General features: G+C 43.3%; 1 protein-coding gene across 4 annotated transcripts in view; it reads right to left on the bottom strand.

The window, feature by feature from the left end:
- Positions 1–19615, bottom strand: part of prex2 (phosphatidylinositol-3,4,5-trisphosphate-dependent Rac exchange factor 2) — a 97145-nt gene extending 77530 nt beyond the window's left edge. For all 4 annotated transcript variants that reach the window (XM_071528188.1, XM_071528186.1, XM_071528189.1 and 1 more), the window contains exons 1-3: positions 19399–19615; positions 1571–1642; positions 298–420 (exon numbers count right to left, since the gene is read on the bottom strand). In XM_071528188.1, coding sequence (XP_071384289.1) covers positions 298–420; positions 1571–1642; positions 19399–19536 — 333 coding nt within the window. In that variant the 5' untranslated portion in view covers positions 19537–19615. The remainder of the gene's footprint in view (positions 1–297; positions 421–1570; positions 1643–19398) is intronic.
- Positions 19616–26315: the final 6700 nt, after the last annotated feature.

Raw genomic sequence — 26315 nt, 5'->3', positions numbered from 1 at the left:
AATTGACAACATGTGGCATATCTCATCTTCGTCTCAGCGGTACCACACCGGCGTAACACTGAAGTTGAGAAAGATAATGAAATAGGAGAGAAATTCCCTTCCATCCGTTTATCTGTATGGTTACAGGCTAGAGAGGACAAAAGTGGTAATGTTAACGGAGCGGGCATCAGTTCATCTGAGCTTTAAGATCTTGTACAAGGGGTGATAATTAAATAATTAAAACTAGTCAATAGTTAACTTGTGAGAGGGGGACTCTGTTCAGTGAATGGCTGTGGCACGGAGGCATGCGTTACTTACAAAGTGCAAGAAGCAGCGCCCGACTTCATGGTGAGCGTGAGGGTCGGGCTGCAGCAGCTCTTCCACCATGGACAGGAAGTCTTTGTGGACGGACAGAATCTCCTCAATGTTGGAGAATAAAACCTGCAGAGGAGAAGGACATAAGGACATAAGGATTGGAACACAAAAGGGCGAGGGCTGCGTGTTCGTGTTTGTTATGTTCGCCGACTGTTTAATTCTTTCCCCCTGTGCAGTTCCTAAGGTTGCTGGGGTCCCGCTCAAATCAATACGTCTGCATTATGCTGCTTTTTTGTGGCCAACTGTGTTAAACAAGAGAATGTCTGAGGCTAAGAGGGCCACAGAATAAAGAATGAGGTTTCTTTGTAATGGACATCTTAGCTTGAGACGTCTTTGACATTTGCAACTCAAGCATTATGAGATATTTTAACAGAGCAGCTAAAAAAGGGACACATTTTTCAGATCTGTCGTATGGAAATTTTGCCTTTATGTGGTACTGACTTTTGTCCCCCTTTTATGTCCTTTATGTGGCCATATTAAAGGACAAAATAATATGCTGACTCTGGCTGGGGAAAGAGGCCCTGTAATGCTAGTGAAATGTAACCAAAGCATGAAAACAAGGAAAGTCTTTTGAGGGTGTAACAAGGCAAAATAATCGTTAGAGATAATAAAGAACAGCAAAGAATCAGGTATAATTTGATCAACGCATTTCCGCTCTCGTCTGTTGGACGACAGGCGGCTGTTTGGTGACATCACAGCCTGCTACCCGACCCCTGCATGACCCCCCACTCTCCAAACCCCCCCGCTGCACAGCATGTTCCCAAACAAAACGTGGTATGAGTAGACATATTGCAAAACAAGGGATGTACAGCAAATATCCAGTGAATGTGTGTTTACCTTGAAGAGTAAGCAAGCCCGCTGAGACGGTCCCAGACGCTCCCTCTATGAGAGAGCATCCTTTATTGTCCTCCACTCCTCCAGCCGGAATCATTTATAAATAGATTATATTTACAGCTGCTTCCTGGATCGCCCACTACTTTTTTCTTCATTCAGAACTTGGTTATTTTGGGTTGAAAGAGCGCCTCAAACAAGGGCCCCACTTTATTTAGTTTCCAATGTAATTTCCGGCCCTTTCATTGGATTACATTATGAAAACAAGGTCTGTGTGCAGTGTGAGAGTTAAAGGGCTCAATCTCGTATCAGACTGAATTGTGCTGGGTGTTTTTCCAAAGTCCTAATCGCACAGTAATTAGCAGCGTCAGAGAGCGACCCTCACCTTAACCGTTTCCTCTGTGATGTTCTTGTCGATTTTGGTGGCTGCATACTGGTTGAGACGATGTAGAAACACCTGAAGGAGAGTTGAAGAGGAAAGCAACAGTTAACATATTTGAACTGGCCCCAGGATGAAATTACATTTTGGCGTCTGATTCTTTGTACCTGATCCTTAAAGGTTTAACAGGCCAAATAGAAGAGTGGGATTGAGGCCTTGTGTGCAGCTGCAACACTTGGCTGCCACAGCAAATTACTAACCATCACAATGGACACCTGATACACATGAAACACAATCTTTGCACTGGATGGAAAAAAAAACATAATAATTGCAGTGCATGGTATTTCAAAGGCACTGTTAAACGGCTGGGGATAGGAGTCGGAGAGGCCAGCAGTGTGTGGATTGAGATGGATGGGAAGTGTTCTTACTTTCTTCAGTCCCTAAGGACGCTGGTTCCCAGGCTACTTCATACCACAAGTCCTTGACAACCCACTTAATGCTTCGGGGTACTTTCTGAGGCTGACAAATTAAGAAGGTGCACTTAGAATTCATTCTTAAAATGTGACTATGGAGGAATTAGTCATTTTCCGAACCCTGCCTTGGGGAGTGCTTTTATAAAAGAAGCCATCCATCCAGGTACAAGAATAGAATTTTTATGTTTATGTGGGTAATGTGTGCAATACAGTTTGGCAGACAGTGATATTTATCTATCTTCAGTAAAAAATCTCTGAGCAAAACAAACTGGCAATGTCACACTTTCATTCTGATTGATGACAATGTCCTTAATGCACTTCACGTCAGGGAAGTATAGGGGAGATATGATGAAAGCCAAAACAAGCTTACCTTGAAGAAAAAGCAAAATGTCCAAAAAAATTCAAACTATGAAGTAAATTGCATTTCATAGCCCTGAATCTTATCTCCATCCAGCTTGCTCAGATGTTTACAAATTGCACCCCCCACCTCTCTTACTGAGCTAATGTTCGTATTGCTGTCAAATGTGAATAAGAGCACTATTAAGCAGCAGAAACTTTCTCCTTGGTATAGATTCACAAAACCACATTGACATTTATTTTCATTATCCATGTCACACCACTTACTCTATATATCCTGAAAGTATGATAAAGCAGAGTTATTGATTTTAAGCAGAGATCTCTAAGAAAAATAAAATGTGCCTTTGGGTTTTACTGAACCAAACCTATCTGCTACAACATGTGTTAAGATTCATGATGATGAGGCTTAATAAGAAATAGAGAGACAAATGAGGCCATGAAATGTCAGTTTGACCAGCAGTTTGTCGGTTGACGTCTACTGTGACCGCAAAAAACCCCGTAGAAGGCAGATTACCCAGAATACAGCAGGGCCTGTCGGAACCCAGGTTCATGTTTAAAGGAGGAAAGGACGACAGCCCACAACCCCATTAAATCAGTGTGCCGTCACTGGGTTATGACCCCACCAATATAACCCCCCCCACCGCCAACACACACACACACACACACACACACACACACACACACACACACACACACACACACACACACACACTCACACACACACAACCAAGGCAAAGTGACAGCAGAATAACAGGGACACCACAGCACAGTACAACATGTTCTAACAAAAACAACTTTGCAGCACAAAGCATCACTTCATGGTACAGCGTGACACAAAACAACAACCTCACGACCAACATGATTAAACTCCACATAGAAAGGCAGTGTGTGCACATGAAGTCACAGTTTGTGGACTAAGAAGTCACATCTGTCTCTGCAGTTGACCCTAACCACGGCTCCTGCATGCTGGATAACTGGACATCTCTTTACTGCTCCTCTGAGGGCCGTAATGCCATCTGCCGTTCTCTGCAGCCACACGGCAGACAACCTGAGCTGGGAAAGCTATAGCATAATACAGCCACAAAGCATGCAAACAACCTAATTAAATGACCAGACAGGCTGTTACCACGATCGAAACCGAGTGGCGGTACAGTAGCCATGCTGATTGCAAACTTATTTCAGTTTATAAATGTGAACAGATGGAAAAATGGCTCTGGTAGGGCTAAAACAGTGGGGAAATCTCCATTTCCAGCTAATTACAAAACCAGACTTATGTGAACTATCTAGGGGAAAACATGTTGACAAGAAAAATTTACTGCATTCACACTACATCTAGTCACATTGTATTGACTTCAAGCAACACTTCAATAAGAACTGTATAATTGAATGCTTGAATCTGGGCTTGTGGATGGAAAAGGGACTTAAATAATCAGCCTCTTTGTTGTAGGCCAACTCCATGCTGATTACCATTCTGTAGCTGCCTTGCCTCGCAACTCAGCCACTCACAAGCATTAGCATCTGATTAGCAAGTCTAATATGTACAAACATGGAGCAGACTTCGACGGGACCTCGCATAGGCCTGACAGGGCCTACAGTAGGACCTTTGCTGAGGAAAAGTAGTGCTAATTTGCATCAAAACACTGTTTCGTATCATCGATGTGTGACACCAAACATGGGCTCATTAGGAAATCTAACACTTCAATTTTGATGATGAAGAGTCTCTTCAACAGGAAATAATCTGTGTGCTGTGTCTGCAAAGCACTAATTATATATCCACAGCTACAGGGGGCTTCTGCTGAAAAAGATAGGGAGCCACACTACAGATGCTTATCTGAAGTAAACAACAGTAGAAAAAAACACAAGACATAATGGGGTGCAGAGACTCTAACTCTCATCTCAGACAGATAAATAATTGTGTATTATAATCTAAAAGATAAGAGACAACTAATTTGATTTTACCAAAAAGAAGCACGGCGCACTGGTTTAAAAACTAAAACATGTTTACTGTAGTTCTGAAGAGAAGTGCACCACACAGACAAGTAGTGAGGTCACCATGAGCTTGGCCACGCCAAATCCTGCATGAGCGTTACGGAAAAATCCATTTAAAACACCATTCACGTTATTCCTATGATTTTTGACAGTTCAGACTTGATTTGTGGAAATGAACAAGTCTCTCCCAAAGCTAGGAAGAAGAGAGCCAAGCTCTTGATGATGTCAAGACATGAATCCTGGAACAGCTCCATGGACAGTGAATGGGAGACTGACTGACTTACTGACTGACTGGCTGACTGGCTGGCTGGCTGAAGTTGTGGACACAGTAACAACACCCAGGGTGATGGTGAACATCGGCCCATTTCCATACCTGATAGCACTGCAGTGTGTAAATGTGCAGCTCATTTGCAAAAGCGTTTGGATGTACTGTAAAATCTAATATATTTTATGAGTCCAACAAATCAGTTTTGTTATTCACTGTCAGTGGAGCCAGCTCAGGATTTATCTCTTGATTGCATCACAGAGCAGAGCATCTGTTTGGTTTGGTTTCAAGCTTTGGGAGCAAGAGAATATTGACTGTCCATGATCATAATTTTTATTGACCTGAAACTAATTTTGTTTTTGGGTGGATTTTTGCATTAATTTCAAACGTATTACACTGAGTGTGGCTACAAGCCAAAGGCATGCAGAAAATTAGCTGGAGAAATGTTGAAGACTCAGCCAACGGCTCTTCCTGAGACTTCAGATGAGCTTCCCAGATCGAGTCCATTGATAAGGACCACATGTCTTCCATCATGGCTGCTGTCTCTGTCCTCAGTGACGGCCAATGGCCTTCCAGAAGGACACATTCTGTTCCCTAGGACCGGATGTGCTTTCTAGCAGGAAACCACCATGTCTGGGCACGGGCCGCTGTTGAATCAAAAGCAGACTTCATTGCAGTCCGATCCTCGACCTGTGAGTGATCCCAGTCTCTCATTCTGTGACCAGACAGCGACAGACGGACGTTTTGAATCAAGCATTAAATCCCAGAAACGGAAGCCAGGGTGCGACTTCAAGAGTGCGAGTTTACAAGTGTTCACGGAGGTTTGAACAATGTTTTGTTGTCTGCCTTCAAAAGGCCCATCTGGATTGTGTTTGAACATGAGATGGTTTCTGAGGCACCTTTCTGAGGTGCTCTGGAAAACATGAGGCAAAGTAGAGGTAAAGCTAAGAAGGCAAGCGAGGATAAAAGAGTTGGATAACAACAGTGATATTCTTATGATGTTCTTTCCATTGGCAGTTCTAGGAAAGTTAGACTCATCTCCAAAATTGCACGCTGCTCTCCCACACACACACACACACAGATGCACAAACACACAGACATATGCACACATATCACTCACTTGATGCCTAAGATTAGCCATGGGACACTAACGTCTTTCTGTGCAAGGGAATTAAGCACCAACTGCTGTCACTTGCACCAACCATTTTCCTCTCATGTTGGATATTTACACTTTTTCTATCCTTAATCATTTATACACCCGCATGCAAAGCAGGGAGGAAACTGTCTCAAAGAAATGTCTCAAAAAGTAATTTTGTTCCCCGAGGCCCAGGTATAATCACTTGGATTGTTACTCTGATAGCTGAGGGGAGAAAACACATTAAAACCCCATTAAAGGTTTCATTATTTCACAGAACAGATGGGTGTGATGAATAGAATAGTCCAATCACTGCATGTGGTTATACCTGCCATCAATCAAGTAACACAGGCACACATGCTGTGGGCTACAGTGGGGTGGCTGTAGAAATCATGGGTCTGCTGTAGAAATGTTCTGACTGAAAAAATACACAGCATTTCTAAATAAATTACTAATTACAACTTAATACACATTTTCACACACAACTTAAGCTATACTACACCAAAAAGTACATGTTCATATATATAAATTAGTTAATGAAATCAGACACTGCACTATAAGCAGACCTGCAGGCCAAAGCACACAGCCCTTGTACCACAGAATCACTATGATTTAGCGGTCGCTTGGACAGTTTGGAAAAATTGCCTCAATCTAACATGAGCGACAGGTTCCAAATAACTGCAATTTATTGCAATTTATTGTTTGCTCAGATGTGAGATAGTAAAAGCTACACTCTGCGTCCTTTGGGCTTTAGTGTCATGGAGGAAAAGGTAAGTGGCTCCGGAGTTGTGCGGTTTCCATGCCGACCCAACACTTACTGTAAGAGTGTGTGCTGGGCCAGCCTAGTTCCTGAGAGAAAGTTTAGGGCATTGAGTGAATGGACATTATGCAACGCTGCCCCCCCGCCAAACTGAAAAGGTAGAATCAGCGGAAGGCTAGCCGCTCCCCGTGTATATCTTTATCTTTATCTCTGTGTGAGTGTCAGCCAGACAGAGGAGGACCTTGAATTGGACTTGACCAGTTTGGCAAAAACACAAGCCACTTGCTCCCTGAAACAAGCAAACTGACAGTGATGTAACAGGAGGACAATGGTGCAGATTCCTGCTCTTCCAAATAAATACAAAGGCAGCAAGACAGAATGGCGGATGGACATTCAGCATTAATGAACTTTGTGTTTGTGTGTATATGTGTGTGTGTAATTGTGTGTTTGCCAAGCAAACGCATGAGGTTGCGTCAAAGAAAGGCTACACAGAATGTGAAATGAGGGGACGAGAGAATGAAGAAGGGAAAGAAAAAGTGCAAGAAAAAAAAAACAGACGAGGGGAGCATGTCTTTCATCACATCACACAGCCACACACATACAGCAGAATGTGCTGTGATGGGAATGCAAATCCCACCCAGAGAGGAAAAGACGGCTAAACAGATCCAAAAGAGCAAAATGATGCAGCAAATCGCTTTGATAAAAAAAAAGAAGAAAGCTATCTAACTGCTCCCATGCTGCAGAAATTTGTTCGAGTCAAGTACAAAGCTAGCCTCAAACATCTGTTTATGCATTTAAGTTAAAACCATTGGAGGAGCGGGCAAGAATACGGGGTCCGTTTGATGTATTACATGCAAAACAACATTTTAGGTCCCTGCGGACAGCTTGGTTGGACTGTTGAACACCGTCCTCTCCCAGAAATTAAAAGCACTGGAGCAGCTCTATTACATGGAGTCAAAAGTAAAACAAATAAAAAGAACGCATGTGTCAGCACACTTTTAAAACTTATACTGTTACCAGAGTTAAATTGCCTTTGCTCTAAAGTGGGGTTGCAAACTATTCTCACAATTGAAACCGCTCCAAAGTGAGTCCATTGGCTCTGGTCACCGGTATACGCTATCACACTCTGGAAGAATGAATAGGCCATTCTCAGAGTCTATTGGATACACTGTCCCTTTTGTCCACTATGATTCACTGATTTTCTTTGGCGTTCCAACTGGCCTGCTGGCAAACAAACACACACACAAACATACTGTACAAGCTTCAAGCTGGTGAGGCAAACATTCAATTTCCACTTTATATCCCAAAGACATTTGCTGCAAAAACATAAAAATGTAGGAGTGATATTAACACTGAACAGAGGTACAGATAATTCAATGTATCCCAATCCACCGTCTGTGAAAGACAAAGAAATTCTCTCTTGTTAACAAATAAAAGAGGAGACAAAGGCTATTCAAGGCCAGAGATGGAGACACAAACAACAGCCTCGGCACGACAAAGCCCACCAGAGTGAATCACTAGACTGTGAAGGTATGCTCATTAACGTAATAGTCTTTGTGAGCGAGCGTGCGTGTGTGTGTTTCTTTGTCATGCATCTGTCCCGGAGGACAGCGCTGCGATAACAGTTAGAAGACAGCAGGTAACAGGTGCACCGGCAGCTTTAGTACCCTCAGGCAAGCTTTCCAAACACCTGACTCCCTGGATGTTGCTGTGTGTGTGTGTGTGTGTGTGTGTGTGTGTGTGTGTGTGTGTGTGTGTATGAGTGAGTCAGAGAGAGAGAGAGAGAGAGAGAGAGAGAGAGAGAGAGAGAGAGAGAGAGAGAGAGAGAGAGAGAGAGAGAGAGAGGGGGAGAGAGATAGAGAGAGAGAGAGAGAGAGAGAGAGAGATAGAGAGAGAGAGAAACTTGTTTGGCCTTCGTCTTATCCTGTGGGGAGGATATGGTGCCTTTACTGTACTTCCTGCAGGGAGGAACTGCTTTTAACCGGGAATTCAATGTTAAGGGGTTAAATCTCCTGTACAGAGGTCTCACACACACACACACACACACACACACACACACACACACACACACACACACAATTCCTGGCAAGCGAAACCTGAACTTCCCCCAAGATGTACTGACCAGAGGCAAAACAGTGAGTCTCTGATGCTGAGAGAGAGCACACTGGGGACATCCGAGAAGAGAGAAAAGCTTCTTTGTAGTGATTCTCTGCCGTGAGCCGGGCCCTCCTGTCTTTAACAGGTCCTGATGACACCTCCAGGACTTCCCATCTCATTAGCCCTCTGGCTAGTTTTCCCAAAGTGCTCCAGCAGCCCCTTTTCCTCCACTGGGAATGTATACAGGAAACAGACACTATAAATACAGCGGGGAATGTTAATATGTTCATCTTGGGAGTGGCTATTAAGGCTCATCTGCACAGCTCCATGCAGGGCCTCTGGTTTTAATTAATGACAGGCAGCATGGTGTGCATTCTTTTTACAGGATGCTCTTCGACTGAACAAAAGCCCATTTGTCTCAGGAACACTTGTTTGCTGTCATTTTGAAAATCAGGCAGTCTATAAATACTGGAAGACTCTGAGAATAAAGTGGAGTGGAGAGTGTAGAGACCTGACATTCTCTCACTATCAAAAATATATATGTATCTATTAATTAAATAATTATTTGGGTTATTGAGAAATGCCTGTTCTGTCAACAGAATCAAATATGCAGGACAATATCTAGCTTGTAGACAAATGCAAAATTTAAACCTACCAGGACGTTTTCTTTAAGGCTATAGTCACTAATATCTGTAAAGGGTGTAGAAAATCATTCTCTTTGATGTTATTGCTGTCCTTTCATTGACCCTAGCACCCACGGCGATGTATAAACAGTTGGAATGAAACAATTTATCCAATGGACATGCCTGTGTCCAATGCCTGTGCCCGACTCTTGGTGAAATACTTGCACTGGTGACACTGGAGTGAGACGAGCACATATAAAGCGAAGCCTGTAACCATGTCCCTCAAATTGCATATCTCAGAGGCTGTGGGTCTGTTCAATTTCACCCATCATAGCACTATGAATGGCAGGCATCTTCAACATATTAGGAAGATCCTTTGGCTTGTGAAATTGGATATTAAGCAGTGAGACTAGCCTCCAGTAAATGAGAGTTAGTCTTTAGAGACCAGGGCCTATCACTCTCCCTCCATGCCTCCCCAATCTCCATGTACAGCCAAGCAAACCATCACCCACTGATAGCTGGCAATTCCCAATAGTGCCATACACCAGCACACTCTATTGAACTGCAAGATGACTAAGCGGAATTGTCAGTCTCCCAGTCTGTGGCGCGCTCCCAAGCACGACTGTCACACACACCCAGATTGTTCATTTGATTACCATTTGGGGGCCTCCAAGTCGTCCGCTGGAGACGCCTGCCATCCATCTCAGCAGGACTGGCAAGGCGAAGGGAAACATGCAGCGTCAGCCTCTCTCCCACATGACAGAACCGGATACCGTCAATGGAGAATTGAACGACTACCCTGCCAGTTTCTCCCTCTCTCTCCCCAGGCACAACTGTTGGGATGTAAGCACCCCCCACCCCTGCTCTTCCCCTGATCCACCCCTACCAACGTCCCCTGCTGCCAGGGTTCTGCACACCATGCCATCTTTGTGCCTGTGAATGGACGGAGCTGGAGCCACCATGCCAACATGGCTGAATCAGCTTGGTTAAGTCCTCTTACTCTTCCAAAAGAGTACAGGCACATTTCTCCTGCTTAACTGTTTTGACCTCCAGCCTTTAGCAACTCTCTCTCACTAGTGTGTTGGCCAAGACCCCACATCCCACCCAGCTACTCTACTCTAGAGAGATATTTCCAGTGATAAGACCTCTAATTTTAGGCCCATTCCTCTGGAGAACGCAATTTGCCAGCTTCCGGTGTAGTTATGAGGCATTTGGGCTGTAAATTAGCATGAATGAATATTGAAAATGAGGGTTTGTGACATTTTAAATAAACATTGTGTGACCAAAACCTCTGCTCACTCTTCCTGGTTTCATAATCGGATTATAATTGGGTAAATATCATTGGTTGCATTTTTTGTTTCACCTTTCCTACTCTCAGCAAACACACCCGCCGCCTGTGTTCGTTTTGAGAAGCTAATGATTTTGCGTACTGCCAAAATCACTAATCAAACATGGCAGATAGTTGTCGCTGCATAATAATCTATGCGCAAGAAGCCACCGCTTTCTCTTCGCAGGTAATGTTGCCTTTCATATGCTGGTGTCTCCTATGTTAGCCTCTGTCCAACACATCCAACGCTGTTTACAATTTACATGCGTGGTCATCCAGTGTGTGATTGGCCATCAACTTGTCAATCAAAGCTCTACTGCAAACATAAATAATACAGCCACAGTTATCAAGACAGGCGCTAGGCCTACATGTAGTAAAAATGTGGGTGCAGGGGCGCCCCGGTGACTCACAGAGTAATAAAAATAAAAAATACAAGAAAATGAAAGCAAAAAAGTGAATTTATTGCACTTTTAAGGTGATTGGCAACAGTACAAACTGAATTTCTAGTCACTAACATGGGTCTTTAAAGCACATAAACTTCTATTCAGGTCAGACTTTAACCCAGACTTTAGGCCACACATTCCTGGTCATTTTTCAATTATTAAGTTATCCTTTTATGAGTGAAACCAAATTGGCTTCACGTATGTCATGGCTTCAGCCTAGAATTGACGTCAAAGGCCAGTATAAGATTTAAGTGTGGAGGATTACTCATTGTCTGTCCCTCAAACAAGGTCCAGTCGTAGGTATTAGACTGTCGGGGACAAACGGTTCCACAGCCTGAAAAAAAGACAGAGGGGGAAAAAGAGAGTGAAACAAAGAAAGAGTGAAAAGAAAGAAAGTGAAAGAAAGTGTGAAAAGAAAGAAAGTAAAAGAAAGAAAGAAAGAAAGAAAGAAAGAAAGAAAGAAAGAAAGAATGCGGACGGGGCATCTGCTCAGAGACAGAGGGACACTTGTCTAACCATCAGGGCTTCTATAGCAAATCTCAGTCAAGTGCTTAATTAAATAATTTAGAGCGAAGTGGAATTTCCCATCATGTCTGGCTGGGCAGCCGCGTCTGTTTATGGATTCTGAGCCCAGAGACGCAGGACGGACACAGACAGAGACGTGAATGACATGGAAAGTGTGAGTATAAACCACAGGGAGAACAGGCAGACGTGTTTGGACATATTCTAAGAACAATTCATCAAGAAAGTCAGAATCAAAGTTGAAAATGTACAAGCAGCTGCACCGCAGACTTTGTAGCATACTTTAGTTTAAAATTCCAAACCACATAGTTGGTAATTTAGTCCTTCACAGACAATAGCCTTAATTGGGCTAATGAGCAACAGATGAGCTTTGAATTAGTTGGTAAACATATGAATGTGACATTTTCTCAACTGTGTTATGCAAAATTCTGGCTATGCTGAAGCCCGTTTGACGACGGCAACCGGCACTGCAGGCCTACTGATCTGAGCAGGTGTGTGTGTGTGTGCATGTTCCCTGCGGTGGAGCGTGCCAGCCCAAACACAGGGCCCCTTGTGATGATGACCCTTTCACACTGCATGTACGTCCTCACAAGTGTCTGCCGGAGTCCTGCCACTCTTCCACTTGTCGCACGTAAGCCCCATGTGACCAGGCAGCTGGCACTGGCCGAATCAAAGGCCGCCTTCTCCTCTGGGCAGGAGAACGCCACCACCTCTCCCTCCTGAGCTCAGTCCACTTGATGGACTGAATGTATGTGCCCATATAGCCCATATAGCCTATTGCCTATGCAGTGGAGGTCCAGGCTGCCAAGTAGGCATCTGTAGCAAAACTGTGCTTTGCCCAGGCCAGCGGAGACAGTGGGGGAGGTGCATGTGGTGCGTGTGTGTGTGTGTGTATGTGTGTGCGCGCGTGCGTGTGTTGAAGCAGGAAACATGCAGCACAATGTAAAGAAGGGGAGGGCCAGGAAGGAAGGAAATCCTGCTTACAAAATGGCCTCCGAGACAAAAGCAAAGGAACTCTCTCCAGTGCCGGAGCCTGCTTAAAGAACTTCAAGTTTTTTACCCTGACAGAGAGGAGATGTGAAGGATTGTACTCAAACACTGATCCCTGAAATCATAGACTAGATAAGCCAAAGCAACTTTCTTGTAATTTTCATACTTATTTAACCAAATTAGGTTGACTAAGAAGTAACTTCTATTTGCAGAAACTGTTGAGGGGAAGTCGTGGGGTAGGAAGACACACACAGACACACACACATACACACACACACACAAGCAGTTGACTAAAGTTGAGGGCCTAAGAAGCAATCTTTGCAACACTTACAAAACCAATTTGACATAATCAAGGTGTGCATGTTACTGATTATTTTCCAATGGTAATCACACTAAATCACATTTGCTACATCCATGTAATTGCTAAATCATTTTTTGTAAAGATCAATGAATAAATCAATAGATGTCCAAACAACAGCAGCTCCCTGAGCACTGCTGAATGGTGAGATGAAGGATTATCCCATTCAGTGTTTTAATTGATATGGGACTCTTTGTAGACCTGGTTGACAGAAAAAGCTCCGCAGGAGAGGGCTCCGCTGTCACCGAGCTAATCCCCGCTATCTTTCATCTTCAGCCCGGCTAAAAGAGACAGATTAAGCTTTAAGCCTGGATACTAAAGAGGTTCACCAACACACATCACAGATATACATGGCGTGCATGAGCATTCACACACACTAAAAATTTTTAAAAGCACAACATACAAATCCACAGTGTGGCCAAACAGAGAGAACGCATTAACATACAGGCATGCACGCTATGAAAAATCAAAAGTAATGGGGTAATGACATGGGGTACATTCTTGCGAACATAACATACAAAGCAGGCGGTTTGTGTGGTGGCGGTGTGAAATTAAAATGCGAGCGAGACACTTCATCAGTTCAGGGGCCTCACACTGGGGACAGACTCAAGGAGAGAAGCTGCCCTATTCTCAGAGAGGAGAGACTGACCGGATCCAATTATAAAGAGTCAAGGAGAAAAACATCTCACCTCTCTCTCCCTCTCCCTCTCTCTCACACACACACACATAATAAACATGCACAGAACAGACACAGCTGTGGTTATATGCCTGGGATAAGACAGAGTTAAGACAGGTCTGATTTAAACTCAGCCTCCATTAGAAGTCCTCCAGACTCCAGTCGCTGACAGGGAAAACAGCCCTAGCCTGATTAGACAGATAGGGATCATAATTATCCTTCACGTAGCGAGGGGAAAAATACGCTCCTTGTCAACAAAGCATCCAAAATAATGGATGGAACATATGCAGCCACCACTGCCTCCGGGACACAGAGATGGAAAAAGAGAAAGAGAAAGAGAGAGAGAGGTTCAAACTATAGTTTAGTACAGAAAGAGTGAGGGGATAAGGGTCAGATGTGGATGAGAGGGGTAAAGGGCGGGGGACAGACAACGGGACGGATAAGAGCGATCATCAGCTCTGAGTAAAAAGGATAAAGATGAGAACAATCAGGGAAGAAACAGCAGCCGGTGTGTAAGCAATGCTTTCCATGGAATCTCTTATCACCAAGCCCAGCCCATTATAGAAACAGACTAGTGTAAGCAGTAGTCGATGGCCGCTGGCAGGCACTCTGCATTAAGCACTTGCCCTCAGCCGGGCCCAAGCCACAAACTCTCTGCAGCATCATGTGAGCACGCATGTCGAATACACACCGTCTTATCTGATCTGGCACTTAAAAAGGATCCAATTCAAATAGCTAAGCAAAGGATATTTCAGCTTTGGGATGAATTTGCACAAGGGGCTGCAATATATCACACAGTGTAAATCTCATTACACAAACATAAACATCTCATTCAGCTTTTGCCCTCTTTCAGCCAGCTTCCTGCCTTGGCTACAGCTCCTGCTCGTAAAGACAATAGGTCTCAACCTTTCTGGCTTGTCACTCCCCCCCCCCCCCCAAAAAAAAACACAAAAAAAAAACACTGCCTGCTCAGGACCCCCTCCTGTCTCAAGCATAAACTCACAGAGCACAGAATAACAGAGAACTTTGACAGCAAATGATTATTTTATGTTTCAGGCTATTTCACTTGATTTATTATTGGAAGAAGCCCAGAGCCTGCAAATGTCCCTTATTTCAGAAGAAAAAAGTAATGTCACAAAGACTGAAATCAATAAATGTGTCAAATGAATAGCTTTTTTTTATATTCCATAACTCATCATGTGACTCGGCCCACCCTCAACATCCTCTCATGACCCCCTGGGTGGTCCCAGCCCACAGAACCACTGCTTTAAGACACACAGCAGTGTCAGCTAGACACTAGACAAGATTTTTCTTGACCCCATGCCCATCATGTGTCAATTATCCAGATGCACTCCTGTTTGCCTTTACAAAATCTAGAGATGTACTGTGGGCAAGAGGAATGAGTAATGTTAAAATATGTTATGCTACATAGCTCAAGTGAAATGTGTGTATTGACAGGGTTAGAAACACATTTAGCTTTGCCCGTATATTTTCCCCTAACTTGCCAATAAGAAGCTGCGAATGGGAAACCAACTTTGTGACCCTTTTCTCGTAATAACAAGAAAGGATCTGATAATAATGAGAAAATATCTCAATATTCCGAGAAAACCTGGCGGAAACCTGGCGAAACAATACGCTTCCGTATGTAGCCGCATATTGGTATCAGTAAGTGTGTGTGTGTGTGTGTGTGTGTGTGTGTGTGTGTGTGTGTGTGTCTCCGTCCACGTGCATGTTTCTGTCTTTGTGTGTGTTTTCATTAAATCAGGACGCACCGATCATCAGCATCTTCCGTTCCCGTTTCCATCAGATCACAGGAGGGGGCTGGATGTTGGCATGAAGTCTGGAGATTAACAGACAGGAAGGGGATAGGAACCAGAGGTGATGACCTGTGGGGTCATCAGCTGTCTGTCCGGAGGATATGGACCCCCCCCCCCCCCCTCCTCCTCCTCCTCGGGCCCCTGCCCCGACCCACTTCAGGGCTACCAAATGGTCATGTGTCACACGCAAAGACAACATCAGCAGCCTGGGCCAACCTGACAGCCCCAGCCAAGATGTAAACAAATCCAAACCCTGAGAGAGACGTGGGACCTCTATATACACACACACACACACATTCACACACACTGGGTTCACTTGAACACCTGGGTCTGTATAAGTGATCCATCTGTGCGGCTGTTTTCACCATTAGACCCGATTTCTCAACTCCCTTCAGCCATTTTCACTGGAAAGATACTATTGATGTACAACAACCACCAACATGTTAGCTGACCATGGCTTTTTCACTTGGAGGAAACGTAACAACGATAATCATGTACCAGGGATAATCGTGTACAGCTATATAAAAAAAACCAACCAAAAAACGATAAACTCCAGACATAAGAGAACAATCGGAATAGAGCTTCCATCGTATTAGAATGTCTCAGGCCACATTTCATTTAATCTCATTTTATGCAGGGGATTATAAAGGTTTTAAACATTACATTAGGTGGTTGCTTCACAGCTCAACAGGCTTTTGTTAAGGAAAGGAAGGTAGCTAAGGGACCACTTAACGTACAGCTAAACTCTTGGGAATATATTAAGCAAGGTTGTGGCTCAGATCTCCCTCCAGAACCAGGACTTGAAAGGTTTCCTCCATTGTCCCGTCAAGCATTCTCTCCTAAGTGCTTATCATGCAAGTGAGTGGCTTTCAATATCCCTCTATCAACAGCAACAATGGCGGAGTCTAAGCAAAGTTTTCCAGTTGACACTTTGACTTAAAAACAGCAGAGATGCAAAGACCTCATTATGGGGAGTGTTTACATGTTCTCTTCATTCGTTCCCCTCAACGAGACATTTCTAAGAATGACTGTCATTTTCTTGGCTCATAGCTGTCCAAGATAAACACCAGTGTCCACCGCCGCCCACTATCTCCAGCTATAATCGTCCATTATGTAAGATAGGCTTGAGATATCTCAGACCGCTTCCCTAGAGCCTTCCTCCAACTGTCAGACTACTGTAGAAGCCATAACTTGAAGTTTAAGCGATGATGCTCTACCTATGCATATGACCAAAGAAAGTCAAATTCAAACTTTTCAATACTGACACCTTCTAGATGCACATAAATCACCATGCCTTCCCAGTTGTATCACAAAGCAACCCATTAGGGGCTGGAAATGGCCCAACAATGGGCTCAAACTGTCCTGGAACCAGCTGCTGTAATAATCTGTGGCATAGATCATTGTTCTCCATGTTGTTTTCCACTACCTTAGTGGTGCAGTATGTGTTGTCAAACGAGTTGCGTTGTGTTTGGGTTCCACAGATCAGCAGCAACAATCTCTGTTCTACAGTTCAACTTCTGCTACTGGCCGGAGCCTCATTGTTCCCCTGCATTTCCTAACCTCGGAGGAATTCCTTCTCCAGGAAATATGGTTTACAAGAGAAGGCACCAAGCCCAGCCAGTCACATAAGACCCCCCCGACCCCCTGCTTTTTCCCTTCGCCCTCCTGGCAATATCTACTTCATGACCCTCTCTACCCTTTTCCCTCTCACCCCTCTGGCAATATCCCGTCAACGCCTCTCCCTGCTGGCACGCAGAGTCCCCTGGCCTATCCCACCAGGGAGTCTCACAGAGGGGAGGAAGTCCTCCATTCTGACCTCCAGACACACAAGTAGCTCTAGAGAAGCGTATGTGGTTTGTAAGCGCTAGTTCTTCATTGGTAATGTGTGGGGCGGTGGAAATGGGGGAGGCACGGTGTGTGATCAGATGAAAGTCTTGAATACGACCCCTCTCCCCAGTAGGGCTGTCTTTGATCATCCTGAGTATCTTTCACTGTGATGCTCCCCAGGACCTCCCACATGATAAGACAGTAGATAGTCTCTCTTTGTCTCTCTCTCACTCTCTCTCTCTCCTTACGCTACAACATGCAGCTGAACTATCTTTCGCTGTCAGATTTCAATCTGATACATCCATCCTAACATTCCTGGCCAGAACAGAGTTGCCTTGTGAGGATCCGTCGGCTCTAAAATGAATCCCAGTTCCAGCACTGCAGGAGAGGTAAAGGGGAGGAGGGCTGCATTCCCCAAACCCCAACCGGGACAGAGGACACATTCCCTCAAGACTCCCATGCAATCGCCTCCTCCATTACTCTAGATGGAGCGATGGCACTGGCTTCTAAGAAAGGCCATACGGGATCCGGTCAGATCAAGACCCATCCCCTCCCTGGTCCCCTCTGTCCTCCATTGGAACCATCTGGGAAGTAGGGGGGCTTCCTAAGAGGAATGTGTCCACATCCATACATGTGGTCTGGGAAATAGCGCTCTAAATGACACACAACACAGTGCCCCCTCGACCCCACTTCCCTGCAAAGTTCCCATTGCACAGAGAAACTGAAACTGCTGAGAAAATAGAGTGGAAGCCATCCAAAACCCACAGCTTGATCATGATATGATTATCGTATGATCACATCACAACGTTTGTGTTGCTCTAGGTGTGTTCACCATGAGGGCTTTTACGATTAACATCCTCAACAACCATAGCTTTTCGGTTTCCTTGGCCAAATAAGGTAGTTAAAAATATTTGATCACCAGCTGCAAAACAATGACAACTTTTTACAACTTGCAGATTTAAACAGGGAACATTTTCAGAGAGTTGCAATTCCCTCCTGCATTTGTGTTTAGTTGGGTTTTTTTTAAATGCCATTAAGCTGACAGCACGTTGCAGCAACCCAGTGCCGGAGATGTGTTGCCAACCCCAGTGGTTTTTATTTGAGTCCACCTGTGCCGGCTTTGGCAGAACTCCCTGCTTCTGGGTTTGATCAGAGCTTGGCAAAGGGTCTCAGACTGCGCTCTCAGGTATTTTCTCTGCTTTGTGGGAAGTGGAGTAATCATATAGTACAATCACTGGCCCGGGTGCAACACAGACACGCACCGAGTTGATATATAGATGCCATTATACAGGTTTCCCTGAAGACAACCATTTCATTTTCCCTTCAGTTTAAGGCTTTCAATGCAATGCAATATGTAGTGAACCAGTGATGTACTGGGGGGTAAACCCACCTAAAGTCAGTTTATCCACCTTTTGATTTGTGTAAGTTTACCCACCTTTGCAGGCTGATATAAATTCATGGTATACACAATAGTAAGTAGTATCAAATATGAGGATATGGTAGGAAAAGAAAGAAGAAACATAAATTCATGCTTTTGTTTTTCTTAAAATGTAATTCGTTTTTCTTTATTATACTGGTGGTTGTTTGTCTTGACTGGAGCTGGTTTACCTTTCCACCTTTTCATTTATTACTATATCACTGTGTAAGACCATGGGCATCCTCAGAGGTTAAAAATATGTGCTGATCAATACTGGAAAATTATTTTTGAAATATACTTTCAGACCAATCTATTGCCAGACAAAACACTAATCTATAGCCTATGAGCAGAATAAGAGCAACAAGATTAAACCCTCACACTTGGCTGTGAAAGAACTGGAGCTGTGCTATGCCTTTTTGTGACTGCTGTCCCAATTTCACACTTGCAATCTGAAAAGTTAATATCTCCATCAAAGGACTGGATTCAGAGAAGCAGCACAGGCAACACTGATCAAGTTGATTTTCATGTTAGAAACCCCGTTCACAACCTGCAGCAGCATCCAAGCTACTTTATATCAATACTTTGACACTGATGTACAGAGTGGACGAATTCTTGCTCTGGACCCTTTATGCACTATGCATACTAAGTAGGCTGGCTGTTTTTTGTTTGGTTTTTGTTTTGAGGTTTCCTTTGATTGAGAGAAAAATAATGCATGCTTATAGGCTGTGTCTCTGTTTAAAATTGTATTCAAAACTCACCGAGAGAAACTCTAGAGTCCCAACATAATCCCGTTCAGTCTTTAAAAGTTCATTTAGGACACACACTCGTAACCGAAGCTGTTTCTCCAAGTCCTTCCCGCTTTCAGCTCTGTGCTCTGCTTTGCTCTCCTCGGTCATTATGAGTAAATAAATGAAAAGTTAGCTCCTGCGGCGGTTGAAAGTTTCACACCACAAAATGTTTTTCAGTTGCGAAAGTTTAAAGTTTGCAGCATGGTTAAAATTGAAGGGGCGGAACCGGGTCACTGCATTAAAAGTCCACGAAAAATAAAAACGCCGACAGTCTGGATGAAATGGAAAAAGTTACGTGAAAACTTTAAAAAACGAAATCTCAGTTTCACAACAACGTGAGAGGATTTCACACAGAGCCGGGCTGAGCAGCTGTGTGTAACAACGGCTTCTGGACAGCAGTCAGAAACTTGGTCCATGTGACTCCTAAAACCTTCATCCTAATCCAGCCTCCTTCAGATTTGTCAATGCAGAGGACCAAGTGTCAAGACAGCCACAACAAATAATGCCATTTCCGGTTGGTCTTTTCAAAATAAAACCCTTATTGAAGCACGTTGCCTGCAACAGGTTTTGAGGACCATAATACAATAGGCCTGAGTGAGTGAGTGAAGAATTGATTTTAGTTTTTATTATCATAATGGAAAAAAACGATCAAGCAAAATCTGCCAAAAAAAATTATTTGGAAGCCATATCTGAAGCAAATTACCTCATGGGGAGCATTCAGGACCAATTATCCCTCTATGCAGTATCTGAGCAAGATAGATTGGTGACTTATGCTATGTCTAGTAATATTTTATCACATTAATTTGACAACATCTTGTCAGTCATCAGTCATTGCTCCACTTTTCCCCAGAAAACGTCGTTACAAGCAGGCTACAAAGTTTTTGTAGCAAATAATATATTAAATGCAGGAAGCCATACATTAAGGTAGAGTGAATGGATGTCCCTATGTGTGTACCCTAATACTTCTTTTTTTAAGGGGCACTTTTATGCTTTTATTTTGAAGGCAAAATTACCTAGCTTCAGCGCTCATTCTGGTTCTCTCTGTCTGACTTGACGCAGCAGAGGAGAGGACGGGACAGGCTCTGCACACACCTCTGCCACCAAAAGGGAACATGCCGACGATTTAGATTCATCAAAATGCAACTCTTTTCCCCAAAAAATATATAGGCCTACATATTTACCCACAGAGTTTAGGTAGCCTAAAGTAGGGGGTTCACAAACTTTTTAATATCAGGGACTACCAAATAGGCTAGACACACATTTATTATATATATATATATATATATATACAAAGTACAGATACTGTATTTAAGTACAATTCTGAGGTACCCCTGGAAATACTCAAGTAAAGTGCAAACTTTACTTGAGTATTTCCATTTTGTGAGACTTTATACTTTTACTACTACATTTCAGAGGGAAACATTGTACTTTTTACTCCACTACATTTATCTGATGGCTGTAGTTAGGCTACTAGTTACTTAAGTTTGCAGAATAAGGTTTTACATGCAAAACATACCATAAGCTCATAAAATCTGATGCACTAAAGTTTAAAGTTTAAACCGCACAACAGTATATGGAGTAGTTAAACCTAGTGCCACCTAGATCTCCTACAACATTAAAATACTTCTTATGGGTTAATGGATCAATAATTTAAAGGGCCCATTCTTCCTACTTTTACTTTTGATGCTTAAGTACATTTTACTGCTAATACATCTATACTTTTACTTAAGTATAATTTTTAATGCAAGACTTTTACTTTTACTGGTGTGTTTTCCATTATGGTATTGCTACTTGTACTCGAGTAAAGGATTTGAGCACTTTTTCTACCACTGATTGTATATGACTTTGCACAGAACTATACAACTGTCTATTCTGTAAATGGGGTGATAGCAAAAGTGGGGAGAGTGAAGCTCCTGATCAAAACAGTCATCCTTATACCTTCTCACCTGGTACTAACTTCTAGGGAGTGAAATAAAAGCGAAATTAAACTACTACTCATTTTGCTGGGCACCCCCGGAAACCCTGTCAAGGACCCCTGGTGGTGCCTGGACCCCACTTTGAAAACCCCTGGCCCAGAGTGTGTCACTGCAGAAGTTAACCATGCGAGAGATTTGTATTGTATCAGCACAATTACTACTCTCTCTCTCTCTCCCTCCCCCCCTCTCTCTCTCCCTCTCATTGCATTATCGCACAGTAATTGCCTGATGAAAAAATTGTTCTAATGCATTTCAGTCATAAAACCAATAATAAAAAATTAATTTGTTGTCACTAATATCTGGGACAAGTGAACCTAGTTGCATTAGTTCCAACACCATCAGACCTTTAGATCTTACATTAAAATGCATTATTGGATGGAGAGAGAGAGAGAGAGAGAGAGAGAGAGAGAGTTCAGTCAGGCTTCAGTGAGCAAGACCTTCTCATGATCACTTCTCTCAACAGACTGTGATTTTTCATTAGTTTCCACACCATTTGAGCTTGCAAACAGATGCAAAATGCTTTCATTTTGAGAGAAAGTGTGACAGAGAGAGATGGACAGAGAAACAGAGAGGAAAAAGAGACAGAGAGATTAGAGTTACATTATGGTTGGTGTGGGTATGTCGACTCTTCAGGACAGGGGCCCCAAAGCTTAAGTCCCGGGGGCTTCAAACACTGTGTGAGGTCCTCTTCTACAATCCTGGTCTGGTATCTCATTAGAAAATCACATTTAAGACACATTCAAGTGTGTATTTTAGTATTTCTTGAGCACTAAAACACCCTCTAAATATGCAAAATTGTCACTTGACAGGCAAAATTAGCATCAACACATGCTCGTGCTAAATAGAAGTAGCTGACACAGTTTGCTATTTCCTTGCTGCTGCGCAGGAAAATGTTGAAATATGCCACTAAAGAGAAAACCTGGCAGCAATTCTCTTGTTACAAATGTGTCCCGTCTGTAGCAGAGTGCCTCAGCTTGGCATTTATTGGATCGATTTTTAGATCTTGCTCTTAATTAAGCAAGCAGATGCTCTTGTGCCACAACCCATCCCTCACAAGCTGGCGATACATGAGTTCTGTTCAGTCAATGATCAGAAGCAATCAGGTTTTGGGAAGCTTGATAAGGTATTTTCCTTCTAGGTGACTTTCAATACTGTTAATGTTTAGTGACGTATTGGAATTTGCCTATAAATTTTCAAGCAAATACAAATACCTGCACAAAAGACACACAAATACATGCACACACACACACTTGCACATGTTGACTTTAGATAAATCAGAGAGTATTTCTCCTGGTCTGAAGGTGAAAGCCTTTTCCAACCTCCCCACTTGCTCCACTCCAGTGCAGAAGCTTTTGAGTAGCTGGTTCAGTGTTTACATACTGAATCAGACACACAGTAATTTTGCACCTGAGTAAATAGCAGCACAATCCACACCAAAACCAGCCTTTAATGTCACCAGCTTGAAAGTCTTATTCTTCTGAGAGGATTTTCAGGGAGTGATTAGCAGCCCACAATAATGATTTAAGGATTAGCATCTCAACAAGTAGGGATTCAGTTTGGTCTCCATTCTGCAGTAAATTCAGACATTTTGTGATTTTTTTTTTATGTGCCTTTGGACATTCTGGAGTATATTCTGCGGAGTATATTATAGGATATTCACCGAAAAGCAGAGACTTTTACATATGGTTGCACTGACTATTGCTCTGATGTATTTTATTGAGTTATTTTCTGTCTCAGTTACAGGTTACTGTCAGTTTTGTGAGGTGAGTTGAGGTGAGGACATGGCTTCTGCACTGGAATAAATCTTGACATGTACTATACTCTGGTGGTCATGTTTGGTACTGCACACATTTGGTCTATTTGCTGACGATGAAGGGCTGTGCTACTTCTTTTCTACCACCAGAGAGCGCTGTTGTTTTTGAGTAAAATGGTGATCCGACCATGACTCAAAAGAGGTTTTCAGTTGAACAGAGCTATGGATCAGGAGCCACAATGGCTCTGTTTTCATTGGCTCCCCCACATGATAAAAGTCCTTGAGAGTTTGAGTGAGCCTGGGTCCCTGGGAGACACTAAATGTGCTAAATTTGGGTCCTAATTTGGAAAAAAAGCTGAGAACTCTTGCGGTAGACCAACTTGATGATGGTTTTACATTGGCCATTCCAGTGCAGGTAAATTTTCAAACCCTCAGATTTTATTGCCCATGACTTTGCTCTGTGGAATTAACTTCTAATATCTGTGGTTTAGTGCTGCCGGTGCCTCGCTGAGTATTGCTCGGAAATGTTTTGTTCCTCCCATTGGAAAAGGAGTGTCAGATTGATATGGGTTGCGTTCTCTGATATTAACATCAAACATGAGCTGAGATAAGAGTGTTGACTTAAACTGATACGGACATGTAATCCCATATTTCCGCCCCTTATGCCTTTCACGCATGTATCAGTTTATGGGAGCCAAAACCAACATGGCTCCATTACATATCTTTGTGGGTGTCAGTTAACCACCATGATGTCTTTTGTTCAGATTTAAGAAAACATTGAGACATTGACAGAAATAGGGGTGATGTGAGGAGGGAAGCTGAGGTGTGGTTGGAAATCAGGTTAATTACTGTGTGGTTTCAGCTTCAGGTTCTCCAACCATTAACTTATTTATCAGACAAATCCTGGCCTTAAATTTCTAACTTCCTGGTTAACAACTATATTTCTGTAAAGTATAGTATTTTATCTTTGTGTTTACCCTCTCATGCAGCAGTTGAGAGGAGGAAAACAAGAAATCAGATTCTTCCAGCAAGCAAAAGAAAGTCAAGCCACATTTCATTTAATGATAGAGGGACAGCCTTGAGTGAGCAAATTTATAGCCTAATACAAAACAGGCATTCATACCCAACTTCAGTATATATGTAACATAATCTCATCACTGTGGCTGAAGTGCTGTAGTTGACATCACTGTGGTGCACAACAGGTAGTCATCTTAAGTGGTATGATAAAGTCCAGGCATGTTGCTAACACAGACCACATCTACTTTCTGTATTACTTCTAAAACTTTATAGTGCACCAAGACCTAACCTGTTCTTTCCCTCCATCTCCAAGTCCAAACCCCCATCCGCTCTACGTTTTATATTAAGTTTCTGTGTGCCGAGTGATTGATGTGGATAAAATATAACAGAGAGAATAATAGTCTGGCAAATCCTACACTCTCAACAGCCTCTCTCATTGCATGGTAAATGATGTAAGCTGACTTCATGCGTTAGAGCAGCAGTGGTCCAAGTAGCACTCTTCAGAAGTCCTCATCCACTTTAATGACTCTTCTCTCTACAGCCACTATGCTCCGCTGCCAAGACCCCCTGTTATGCCTTTTGCCTCTCATCTTTTTGTCCCAGTTCCAACTTGACTGATTTCTATTAAGCATGTCTTTGTACTTTCTCATCTTTCAGATAGAGGACTGTGGGCTGCAGATGTCTGAGCAAAGCTTGTGCAACTCATGTTTCATCTCTCTATTTGTCTCCAGGCGATGGATGAATCGTATAAGCGCAGAGCAGTAGCTTAGCTCTGCAGGCTAGAGCAGGCGGCTAAACCAGTCAGAGATGCTATCACACCAGTTCTTTGGTAACGCAAAGTAAACTGAATAGTATCCTTGTCACTGAGATTAGCTTTCTCTGAATTGCCCTCATCCACCACTCATTATGAGCGTGACAAATTTTCACGGCCCCCAACTGGCCAGACTCCCAGACTGATTCCCTTACTTCTCCCCTCAGGGTTAAAAGGTCATAGATGTGCACTCAGAGCCCAGCTCAGGGGTCAGCTGGGACCTCTCAGATCCAGCAGAGGCCCTGAGTCATCACAAAGAGCTGCAGTTACCCCCACAGTTTGACCAGACCTCCCCCCCACCTCCACCTCCTCCACAGGCAGCGAAAGCCCTGCTCTCAGACTGCAAACTTATCAAAGAGCTCATTCACACCCCGGCTTCCACTCTCAACACAGTTTGTGCCTGAGAGAGAAACACGGTGATTTACTGGACCCCTGTGCCAGCAGCGGCGCTCTGACTGTCCCGGGTTGTGAAGCATAAGACTTGGCTCTGTGAAAGATGCTCGGTTCTCCTCCTTCCCCGCAGACCGCAGCCCAAGGCAGTGCCACACGCCCAGGTCTGCGTTCCTGTGTGTTAAAAACAACACCCAGACCAACACACTGGCTCCCAGAGAGGCGGCGGCGGTGGCCTCAACCTACGTCTCTATGGCCGACAAGTCACGCTTAAATGACCGGCCAACGTAAGAGTCTTTACATGCAAGCAGTTTCACTCTCCCCACAAATCCCTGAACATGATATACATGGAACGCAAAGCGGGCATTTTATGAATATGCTTCTGTTTGCAGCTGTCATAGTGCTCAAAAACACTTCAGTTTCTGGGTTTATGTTATTTTCAAAAAATAGTCAGTCAGTACGCCCCTGCATTAATCTTGGTACATTCAATTTAAGTTTTGATGAAATTTTCCAATGAAAGGGGAGGATTTTAATGGTATTTCAGCCAAAGTCCTTTTCACTCTGAATTACCTTTTTGGCATCCTGATGAAGTGCTCTTCACAATTCTAGAGTAAACGAGAAACTATTGCCATAAAATAACTCTCTAAATATGGTGAGCAAATTTTTCACATGGACCATGTGTGCAGATGGATTATAAGTAACTACTGTGATGTCTGATGCATGTTACAAACCAATCAGCTTATTTTACAACCAGATTCTGCCATCATATTGCAAGGAGGACACATCACCTCTGCTTCCCAAAAACACTGTTATCTAAAGTTAACACTAAACATAAGAGAAGATGAGCCTCATGCTGCTTTAATCCTAAACTCAAGTCATCTGCTGCAACTGTTCTTTGCACAGTGGCAACTGTGTATTACATTTGAACACCTGCGCCCTT

Source organism: Centroberyx affinis, unplaced genomic scaffold, assembly GCF_046629955.1.
Source record: "Centroberyx affinis isolate AG114_WGS23_722 - 3 ecotype Tasmania unplaced genomic scaffold, CSIRO-AGI_Caff_v1 ptg001632l_1, whole genome shotgun sequence".
Taxonomy (NCBI): Eukaryota; Metazoa; Chordata; class Actinopteri; order Beryciformes; family Berycidae; genus Centroberyx; species Centroberyx affinis.
Note: the sequence above shows the minus strand (reverse complement) of the source record. Positions and strands in the feature narration are given on the sequence as shown.